The 11,586-nt window shown below is 40.0% G+C and overlaps 1 protein-coding gene across 2 annotated transcripts; it reads right to left on the reverse strand.

Annotated features, from left to right (window-relative positions):
* Positions 1-1,316: 1,316 nt before the first annotated feature.
* Positions 1,317-7,655, reverse strand: slc14a2 (solute carrier family 14 member 2). Of its 2 annotated transcripts, none has more exons than XM_035993778.1 (11): positions 7,497-7,655; positions 7,081-7,137; positions 6,174-6,357; positions 4,799-4,988; positions 4,504-4,632; positions 4,039-4,231; positions 3,551-3,698; positions 3,159-3,293; positions 2,974-3,023; positions 2,460-2,884; positions 1,317-2,377 (listed from the first exon to the last, which is right to left on the reverse strand). In XM_035993778.1, exons 1-10 carry the CDS (start codon positions 7,518-7,520, stop codon positions 2,468-2,470), a joined length of 1,527 nt encoding a protein of 508 aa, XP_035849671.1. In that variant the 5' UTR covers positions 7,521-7,655; the 3' UTR covers positions 1,317-2,377; positions 2,460-2,467. The 2 variants fall into 2 exon arrangements, with proteins under 2 accessions (XP_035849671.1, XP_035849673.1); XM_035993780.1 differs by having other exon boundaries at positions 1,317-2,374; positions 2,433-2,884.
* Between the last annotated feature and the right edge of the window lie 3,931 nt (positions 7,656-11,586).

Raw genomic sequence — 11,586 nt, forward strand, 5'->3', positions numbered from 1 at the left:
ACCCAAATAGCAACATTGAAATGGCTCAAAACCGCAAATCCAATTTTTTACCAATAAAAATAACGTAGTCCCATCATAAAGTCCTGTATCAAGACCCAGTGAACTAAGCCTAACAAACACAACATCATTATTTATAGGCAGAATGTAGTGTCTTATAGAGCTTCTATTTATTGCATTCTTAACTGTTAACCAGTGGTGGCAGCTCAATACTATATCTCATATCCCATCATAATTTACCATATTAAGCTATATTATGTTCATATGTTACAGATTTTTGCACTGCTAAAAAACCTGGAAGCTGAGCTGCATTACCTAAAGAAGGTAAGTGTTTAAATACCTTGCTAGAAAAGCTGGAGGCTAAACTGTAATACTGTCAAAAGTGGTAGAATGATGAATTAACTGAAAAGGCTAAAGAAAGCATAAAAGGTAGAAAAAGTTGAATTCAAGCATAATGTCTTGATATTTTAACAGTTTCTGTAGTTGAAATTATGCAGAAGTAGAAGTCGGTTGGATTTTAAATTTTTTTTAAAAACAATTACTTCATGAATGATTGGCGGCACATTGCTGGTTTCTGTGATTCCCAGTCGAAAAACATAAACTGGATTCCTGAAATCTCTTCACTTTGAGCATTCCAAGACTTTGCTGAAGCTGCATACATGTTATTTGCTGCTTGCTATGTATGACAGTTGCACCACCACACTAGTTAACTAGTAAGGTCAAAACAGGAATCAACTAGTTAACTAGTGAATGTTTTCACCTTGACTAGTTAACATGCAGTCACTAGTTCACTACAGAGCATGTGAGCGGAGTGGAGCGGTAGCAAGCGGGGAGCGCGAGCGGGGAGCTCGAGCGGGCGGGTCTTAGACAGAGCGCAGAGCGGCATTTTTAAAAGGACGGAGCGTTGCTCTATTTCCTGCTCCAATTTCGCTCCGCTCACACCACGAGTCTGAAGCATGCTCAGTCAAGCCTGACCCAGAATCCATCTGTCTTGTGGTCTAAGCTAAAAGTGATATACATGTAGATTTTTTCCTTTTGTGGAGCGAGCGGGGGGCGATTTGAGTGGAGCGCGAAGCAAACTGCGTTGATCACTGAGCGATAATGAGCGGAGCGGCCTGATGTAGCTTTGAGCGGGGGAGCGGAGGGGTGAACAGTTCCGTGAGCGATGAGCTCAGATTCTCACTGCTCCACTCCGCTCATATGCTCTGGTTCACTAGCTGCAGTTCCTTGAGGCCAACATGTAACTAGTGCGCAACATGCAAATAAAGTATGCATAGAACAAAATCCTGAGTCCTGATTGGTTTGTATTTTTTATTTTGAACTGGAGAGCCAATAGGAAGCCTCAAATCCCCCTCTCCACTCCTACTCATTAGCATTGTGTCCTACTAGTTAACTAGTAGACATTTTTGGACCGCACTAGTTAACTAGTAAAGTCCAGAGCGGGCCAACTAGTGAACTATTAAGTTGTTTGGCTTTTACTAGTTAACTAGTGAAGGAACCTGACTTTTGATATCAGGATATGGAATTAATACTCAAACGGCTTGCCATATACAACCCTATAGTCTACAATACAACTATCTTACTCAACCCAAACCCAGTATTTGTACCACCAGCCCCTGTGGGAGTTCTTTATGCTTGAAAACCACTGCATGGTACATGCCAAAAACTGGCTCTGCTGGTTACCTCTTCCCAATCATTACAGCTGGGGTAAAATCATTGGAGACAAAACATTCTGTGCCATAAATTATAGTACAGACAGATTAATTGTCTCAGTTAACAAAGTAAAGGCACATCCTTACCTATAACTGAGAACATACCACATCCTTATATTAGAACTGCTAGTCTTCAAAGGTAAAATATGACAGCATAGACTCCACACCATTCTTTGCATTTCTTCTCTGATGAAGCTTGTGTGGTTTGTTCATGGCCAATAAACAATATTTCTGGATGCAGTATGCAGCCCATTAAATTGCAATTACAGTTAATTTCTAAGGATACCATTTATGTGTATTGTGTGACTGTGCCTTATCAGAACAAGAAAAAGATTTATTGTTAAGTAAGTCATAGAATATAACTAAATGATATATTATATATTATATATTAGTGTTTTTCAGGCAAGAAGCATCGCTCATTATACCAACAGATGATACATTTCAAAGATTATTTGTAATTATTTCATATTTAACTAGTACTAGTAGTAACTAGTAAGTACTTTCAGACAAAACTGAATAAACCAACATGGACTAGATTATAATAGATAATATACTATACATAGAACAATAATTTATTTAAAAATATATACTTTTAATATATAAACAAAGTTTTACAAAGAAAATAAGTGTGACGTGTTATCAAATCATCAAATGATTCTCTCTCTCTCTTTCTCTCTCTCTCTCTCTCTCTCTCTCTCTCTCTCTTTCTCTCTCTCTCTCTGCCTCTCTCTCTCTCTCTTTCGCTCTCTCCGTCTCAATCAATCATGATCACCAAGAGTGACCTCCGTCAGATCATTGTGTCCGATTTCTTCATCTCCAGTACCTTGCTGTTCGACCCAATGGTCTTCGACATGTGTCTCGTCATTTTCATCCTCTGATGCCTCACTTTCTGCCATCCCTTTTTCCATTCTTTCATGCTCTAGCCTCAGTTGCTCTTTCTCGTTCAGTATAATGTTTTCCTCAATGGCTTTCTGCTGCTCATTTCCCTCTTTCTCAGCCTTCTTAGCCCTCTCCATTTTCTCCTGCTTCTTCAACTTCCAGAAGAAGCCCAAGTTTTTCTCAGGGTAGGTGACTTTGGCCAGCGGCAGCTTGAAGATCTTGTTGGTCCCCGTTGTCAAAAGGAGGAAAGTGAGGGCAGAGAGACAGAAAGGCCAAGTGCAGGCTGGCAGACCAAACTGTAGATGAAAAATACATCACGTTGCTGTTAGTAACTATTATGGGCTGATATACGTATAAATAGGAGTGGAAGAAAATGGGTACTTACCGTGGACATGATATTGGCAATGGCTGCGCTGAGGTATGCGCAGAAAAAAGCTGCAGAGGAGAAGATGAGAGATACTGTGAGATGCCATACATGTGCATGCTGTGATAAGTGATCATAGATTACAAATATTTGGTCACATGTCATCCTTTTTGTAGATGTTTTTCTTCTTCTGGGTGTATACTCACCACATGTGATGGCGAGCAGGTGCACCTGCCAGGTCAGAGCGTAAAACATTCCTCCGATGGCAATGCAGGCTAACACACAGTTGTATCCCCAGAGACCAAAGTAAATGTCTCCAAAAGGCGCTGCCAGAGCCAAGCCTGCAAAATATTCAATCACAGCCATCAAGGAAGTGCCAAGTTCAGTATAAATTTGGATTCTCTTACAAATAGTGACCCTCCTGGTTATTTTGCAGCTTTAATGGATTTTGGGGGTCATTTTGGAGTTGGAACATATAAATTGTGGTTTGAATTTGATCTGTAAGAATGTAAGAAAAATAAGTTGCGCTGTTTATTAAGGTAAGACAGAATGACTTTTACATTCGGCCGCCTGCCAAGGTATTATCCTGTCCTCTCACCTGAAACCATGCCAACAGCAGATCCCAGGACAGCATGAGCGCAAGTGATAGGGGAGGAGATGAAGAGTGAGATGATGAAGATTCCTCCAGTCCAAGGTTTGTCACAGCCGTAGACCTGGCCTATTCCCACAGGCACTGACGTGAACAGCTAAAGAGATACAGAAGGTTTCGTAACTGTAGACTCGAACCAAAGCATGATTTACAACCCACGGGTTTTCCAATTATGTGCTGACCTACTGTCAGCTTCGATGCACCAACATGATTTACACATACTGTAGGTACACACCTACAGTATGTAGGATTGTCATTTCAACATTGATCAGATACCTTGCAGGGAACATAAATAATAAATCAGCTGATGAATCTGTCACGTCTAAATTACAAAGGTAAAAGAATGTGAACTTAAAGTGCACAGCGTCTACAGTGTACCAGCCCGCAGAGAGGTGTGTTAAGTAACGCACATAAACAAATCCTGGCCTGTCACTGACCTTGGCTACGTCGATTTCAGCCCAGGTGATGTTGGGCAGCTCTGAGCGAGGCTGAATGAGGACTTGGGGAAAGTTGTGGTTGTAGTGTCCGGTGGCGACCATGTGGAGACACACCAGGATGTTAAAGGGCAGGGTGAACACTGGCAGATCCCAGCGACTGTTAATAGATGCCAGGGCACTGGACACAATTGGGCTGAAACCCAAGGAGACAACATCACCAGTATTAGATTTGATCCACATTTTTTTATTACTGACTGGATCAGCAATGATTGACTGAGATCAGGTTAATGAAATCTGAATCTAGAAGCAGAAATGGAAATGATTCATATGGTTATAATACAGTTATTACATTACGTTAATACATGTTTTGGTTAATTGATTTAATTTCATACATCAACCTCTCATTTCTTATGATATGAATCAATCTACTGTATCATTTTACTATTAGTCAATCGAGTTTCTTACCACATCATGGACATGAAGATGTTGGGTAGCAGGAGCCACCAGTACCAGTCTCCTTTATTGGAGAACACAGCCATCAGCAGACCCACCAGGATGCCATTGTAACCATACAGCCCTGCAGCTATTGCACCCCTGAATTAAGTCATTTTAATTAATTCATATTTTCCTGCTATACACCACAGTGTAAAATCATTATCATCAATTATCACCCAATTATGTATATACTTTTTGCATCATGTTTCCCAATGGCACGTACAGTAACATCTATTTATTATCGGTAGTTTGAGTTTGTTCAAACCTGTTCTGTTGCAGAATAAGGGCAGAAATGGTGGCAAAGAGTGTGCCCACAAAACCGTTGAGAGCCCACCAGTAGTTCTGCAGGATGAGGCCAGCAAAAATGATGAGGCCACTTAGAGGGTTGTTGACGAACATCACCTGAGCAGCTCCACGCAAAACCCAGTCCAGCAACTGCAGCAAGAAAAACTGTTCTGGAGGACAGAAAGAGAGAACAGACAGAGAGCGAGAGAGAGAGAGAGCATTGGCATTTGACCAGAGCTGCTTGATAGGCTTCCCACGGTGAATGTTGTGCAAGTCTTAGTTTTCTCAGGCTTACAGTCTTGGACTCTGAGATAAATAATGACAGCGGGTAGATCTGTGTCACAACATGATTGTCAAAGGTCAGAGAAGCCTATCTTATGGACAACAGGTTCTTGTACTGAAACAAAGTAAGATATACTGTATCTTCACAGTGTTGGTCTGGTAAACTCTATAGCCTAGCTTGCATCTAGGGTGAGTGGCATACTTGTTTGTAGCAGTGGTGGAGGAAGTACTGAATCTCAGTAAAGTAAAAGTACAAATAACCAGAGACATATTTATTTTAGTAAAAGTAGAAGTACCACAATGACAACCCTACTTAAGTAAAAGTAAAAAGTGCCAGATTTTAAATGTACTTTAAGTATTAAAAGTAAAAATACTTGCATAACAATTTATTCTCTTATAATCTTATTTGCATACTACCATTTTAAATGGTAATATGCAAATAAGACAAAAAAGTTTGTTAGTTGGTTAGTTTGCACCTTGGTCAGTGAGGGCAAACAACGTCAGGAAGACGTTTTGGCAGGGGGGAAAACTGATCAGAAAATGTAACGGAATGTTCTAGAAATGTAGTGGAGTAGAAAGTACAGAATAGATAATTGCTGCAAAATGTAATGAAGTAAAAGTCAAAAGTATGCACTATTGATTCTATTTAAGTAAAGTACAGATACGTGAAAAATGTACTTAAGTACAGTAACGAAGTATTTGTACTTAGTTACATTCCACCACTGGTTTGTAGATACATCATACATGACATTCTTGCCTGTTACTTGCCTGCTATTGAAATTCCTTCTTGTGTAACTCTCTAAATACTAGTTACGTAACTAAACTCAGGGTGGAAAAACTGATAATGTGACAGCGACATTGTGCACTGCAAAACATATTCAAATCTGTCTAACTGTTTATAACAATGATTAGTGTAGAGATTTAATATATATTGCCCAAGGGTACAGTTGTTATCAGCAGCAAGTTATTTATAATATCCTGCATTTTTTGTTATAATAATGTCATTTTCAGTATACAGTATATACAGTATATATGCTTTGTGTGGGCCAGAAGAAAAACTAGTGTCATCTTACTTTCCATCCATTTTCCAAACACCTTCATGTCTCCAGAGAAGTAGGAGATTCCCTTGAGGAAGCAGGCCCTAGCCCTCTGCGGATTTGTGGGCTCTGGCTGCACAGGGTCCTTCTCCATCCTGTTCTCCTGTGAGTTGTCATGCTCAGATGGCAGGTCAGCGTTTGCCATCAGGGGCTGGAGCTCCTGCAGCCACCGTTACAGTTAGAAATGATCTACAGCAGGGGTGGCCAACCAGTTAAGTATAAAGAGCCACAAAAAAAAACGCACCATAGCAAAAAGCCACACAACACATGCACGTCCACACTACAACAGCAACAGTGTCTTCCAGATCTGATGACAGTCATAATACATAGCAGTTTTCATAGGTTTTTTTTCTCACTTAGATTGACTCAGTGGGAAACCTGACAGTCTTTGTTATCCACAATCCTTTTCAGGTCTTGCTTGAACTCGGTTGTAGCCACTCGAAGCGACTCTCTCACTCATCTGTCACTAAAGGGGCTTTCAAACAATCGGATTCAGCAGTGAAAGGGTTAACGAGGAAGGTGATCTGTGGCCGCTGTTTTTCCTCAGGTTGCAGAATCTGTCCTCAAAACTCTGCTGCATTATTTTCCATTTTAAAATAATTGGCAAATGTATTGGCAGATGCATTCAAATGTGTTTTTTTTTTACTTATCTGAAATACTGTATGTTTCAGAAAAGTTAAAAACAACAATCAACCAATGACACAGCCCCCAGCCACACAGTAGGAGCCTCACAGGAGCAGGCAAAGAGCCGCATACGGCTCAAGAGCCACAGGTTCGCCACCCCTGATCTACAGTATTTTATTCCAAGGACTGTTTGAAGCAGGTAAAAATATACACAGTATCGAACTTACACTGTACGTCTAAACTGTGAACACTGACTTACAGTGGCAGGAAAGGACGAGGCAGCAGAAGTAGAAGAGTTGATATTCTTCTGAATACCCTGAGCGGAAAGAAAGAGGCGTCACTCAAAAGGGCATGAAGTCGTCATCATTGCTTATTATAAGGAATGAAAAAAAAAAAATAATAATAATAATATATATATATATTTGTGTAATTGTCCATTCTATATTATGAATTTGTCACTTTATTTACTGCATATTACACTGTACATATGGTACTATATATAGTCAATGATTGAAATGAATTGAATTTTAATCAAAAATCAATGCTCTCAGATGAAAATTAATATTCTTTAAATATTAGTTATTTTGATCAAACAGGCTCACATTCATTACATTTTAGTCACATTTTACTGTCCTGCTGGACTTTAGAGACTTAGACAAACGCAAGTGCTCCTACCTTTGTGCAGTGTGATCCAGGCATATGTCCCAGAATAAAAACAGGCAAAATGGGTTGCCAGCTTATCTCGAGCTGTACTACGGAGCATTCTGAAGAAGGCTTTTATAGCGACAGTCCACAGAAAAAACTCCACCTCCTCTATTCCTTTTCTCAATCTCCACAGGAATGACTGACACCCCGCAGTGACAATCTTTGCCACACCCAGGTCTCTCTGCCCAAACACAATAATGTGAAATGCATCAGAGCATCTGCATCAAACTCAGGAAGTGATCTGCACCTTATTCCAACATGACCAACAGGTCCCATTACCAGACACTGGTGAATGTCTCGTGCTGGACCTCACTGACATCAGTGTCTCAGCTACACAAAAAAAAAGTAATGTATGTCTTTTTTAAAGAGAATATACAGCTCAAGTCCACGAATCCTGACCCTCCAGAAGTTCAGATGCAACAGGCCTTTAACAAAATGAGACATCCATGCTCGGAGCAGTCATTTTAAAGCAATGTCAATTAAATGAGGCCTAGCTCAAAGTGACAGGCGCTAAAACTGAGCATTTCAGAAAAAGGGTGAATAGAGGTATATTCAGAAAGACAGTATGAGAAAAATAATGTGTTTTGAAAATTAAAGCATGTAAACATGTTCTAGTAGAAATACAAAATGCAAGAATGAACTTAAAAATGAGCATAATATGGGACCTTTAATAAAACTGATCCATAGTGTGTAAGCAGCATTTTACTGTCTAAACTGGTTTTAACTACTCTGTATAGTTTGGTAGTATATTCCAGTGGTTCCAAACCAGAGAGTTTGATCCCTTCAAATGGCTCAAAAGTTAAATCAGATGTTTGCTTTTTTTGTGAAATAATAGATACTTTTAAGTTGAAATAAAACCATGGGAAATGTCTCTTTGGTGGAACTGCTACAATTCTTAGACATCTGTAATAAAAAATAAAAAAATGTTTATTCTGTTGCACTAAACTATCATTATCACATGATATCAAAGTCACATTATCATAAACAGCAGACACACACATGTGCACGCGCGCACACACACACACACACACACACACACACACACACACACACACACACTTACAGACAGATAATGTGAGCACAGAGGGGTAAGTTTGTTCCTTTAGTATTTATTTAGTCGTTAAACACCATAAGACAGCATTGGTTGCTGCCGCAGACATCTAGTCATCGCTGAAGAAGGAACAGGAGTAGCCTGAAATAGATTTCTAAAGACTCATTAAAAGAGAAAATGTTTGTTTGTGCAACTAATTTGACTTATCAAATATTATGTTTCCACATGTTGGTCCACTTGGATAAACATAGATGGACATGCCCATTTTTTAACAAATCACCTTTTCAACAGATAAACATGAAACAGTGTCAATAAAGTAGATGTTGTGTTTTTCAACATGCAAAAACCAGACCAGTGCTACTTGTATTACCTCACGTAAATATAGCTCAGTTTTAATGCTCTTTAAACAGAAAGCTCTTTCACTGGTTTTAAAGTGTGTAATAAACACAACAATCAAAACTTAAAAATTGGATGGTGACTAAAGAAAGGGACATTTGAGCATCTTAAAAATGATTTGTGATGTGTTTGTGGCATCTATGGCAGACTGCTCATCATGTTCTCCACTAGCAGAGAGTTAACCTGTTAGTCCGGTTACCTGAGGCAGCCATTGATTGGACCACCTAGATGTTTTACTGATTCATTGCACCTGTCTTCCTGGATATAGTTGTGCAAAAGGCAGAAATTGTACGTGAGGCGTCACATGTCATTGCTTCAACACTATGAAGTGGTATGTGTAACAACATAGGCATGTTAATGCCATTTGAGCAAACAAAGTCTTCAAGAGTTTTTGTTAAGATGGCATTAAAATGCCTTACACACGTAGAGTTTGGTCGTGTTGACATGCTTTGTTTTTATCCGTTAACAAAACAAAAATTGAAGCCTTAAATTTTCTACACCTTAAGACGTCTCATTTGTGCGTGTAAATTATGACATGCAGAGCACCGCTCTACCTAACAATGTTATAAAGGGATTTTGTCTGAAATTAACTCAGCTCAATGTATGCAAAACAAGTAAGTCATGGGCAATGATCCTGTGGATGAAGCTTTTATACAGCTTCTAAATCTCCACCATCCCCTGTTTTCAGTTTATTTTGGCTTCTTCTAAACCACAGCTCTGTCTTACGTTTCATACATGTCATTTTCTTTGTGGTGTACGAAGGGGTCTGTAAGAGTGCGTAGACGCCCACATCAGTAATATATGCATAACGTGCTCCCTTGCATTGTTGTTTGATATCACTGATCAAACAACCCTCCTTGTGAGGGCAGCGGTAGCTCAGTCTGTAGGGACTTGGCTTGGGAACCAGAGGGTCACCGATTATTAGCGTTGCTAAGAGTCAGTACAGGTACTAAGTGGAGTTCGACCATCAGGGCTCCAACACCAGAAATATGTGGGCTGGATTAAGAACTATCACAGACTACAATAGGCAAACCAACATTGCTGAGGTAATGTCTGCATCTCTCCCAGATGAACTTCATTTCCTCTATGCACACTTTGAGCACAACTTGGCTAAAGAAGAACAAAAGGTCCAGGACCCCTGCCCACTAATAAAATCCAGGGCAGATGTGTTCAGATCCTTCAAAAGGACTAATTCAGGCACCTGGACCTGATGGCATCCATGGCCAAGCTCTCAAGGTGTGCGCAGATCTCTTTAAAGACATTTTCAACCTCTCACTGCTTTAGTCTGTTAGTCCCCTAATGTTTTAAGAAGACCTCCATTGTCCCTGTCCCCAAAAAGGCCAAATCCCTTTACCTAAATGATTACCGCCCAGCAGCGCTCACCCAACAGTGCAGGAAGAAGGCCAACAGGATCATCAAGGACCCCAATCACCCCGCCCACAAACTGTTCTGCCTGCTATTGTCTGGCAGATGGTACGGCAGCATCCGGTCCCGCACCACCAGGCTCAGGTGAAGCTCAGGGACAGCTTCATTCTATAGGTCACAAGACTTTTAAACTCTTGAGCTCATTAATATTGTCACTTTACTTTTATATAATTTTACTTACTGTTTTAGACCTCTTTACAGCTGTGCATATATAGTTCTCATTATGCATCTATTAACTACATCCCTGTTTACATTACAGTGTACTCATTTTGCAATTACTGTCTACCATAAATACACATTTTATTTTATATTGTATATATGTTATATTTGATATATATTTTTTACCTTCTGCACTATTTAATATCTTAGATTTTCTTTTTATACCTATTTATCGAGCATTGTTGGAGGGAGCCTGAGATCTAAGATTTCATTGTATTCATTGATTTACAAGCGTATCAAGCTTCTGTGATGAAGTGGCATGGTTCAAGTAGCTTTACATGGGAGATGTACACAGAAATGTTGGATAATCAGAGCATTGATCTATTAAACAGCCACTTGAGCATCAGTGGTCTCATGAAGCGTAGGTTGACAGTGACATCTAGTGGAAAAATAAGAAATTACATATCAACTGTGTCTATTTCCCTCATTTCCTTCATGATCACTTGACCTTTAGACCTCACACTGGCTCAAACCAACAAATTCCTCTGGATCCATTCGTCGTTAAGCAGCTTCTTCACTACAGAGTGAGGAGGTTTTATCACACAAACTCTCTTTTTGATTTGACATGATTAGAAAAGGCAGCAATTCATTGTTTTCATGCAGCCAACTCACCCTCATGAACAACAAAAAAGTACTGAGCTACAAAATGTGCCCCCATGCGTAAGTTTGTTTCTGTGTGTGTGTGTGTGTGTGTGTGTGTGTGTGTGTGTGTGTGTGTGTGTGTGCGTGTGTGCGTGTGTGTGTGTGTGTGTGTGTGTGTGTGATGGGGTGGTGGGTGGTGAGGGGGCTCTCCAGCCTGTGCCAGAGTCTATGGAACCTGATACTTGATGACTCCCCATCACAAGAATGTGAGTTTCCTTCTCTCAGAGTATCTGGCCCGATGCCCGGCCACATCTCCATCTCTGTGTTTGTATGTGTTTGTGTGTGTGTGTGTGTGTGTGTGTGTGTGTGTGTGTGTGTGTGTATCTG

This window comes from Sander lucioperca, chromosome 2, assembly GCF_008315115.2.
Source record: "Sander lucioperca isolate FBNREF2018 chromosome 2, SLUC_FBN_1.2, whole genome shotgun sequence".
In the NCBI taxonomy this organism is placed as follows: Eukaryota; Metazoa; Chordata; class Actinopteri; order Perciformes; family Percidae; genus Sander; species Sander lucioperca.

Excerpts from the sequence above, each read along its gene's own strand:
- slc14a2 (XM_035993778.1), bottom strand. The coding sequence starts at position 7,520 with ATGCCTGGATCACACTGCACAAAG. Across the intron at positions 4,989-6,173 it reads GTTTGGAAAATGGATGGAAA|AACAGTTTTTCTTGCTGCAG; the intron begins GTAAGATGACAC and ends TCTGTCCTCCAG. Across the intron at positions 2,885-2,973 it reads TTGCCAATATCATGTCCACG|TTTGGTCTGCCAGCCTGCAC; the intron begins GTAAGTACCCAT and ends TTTCATCTACAG.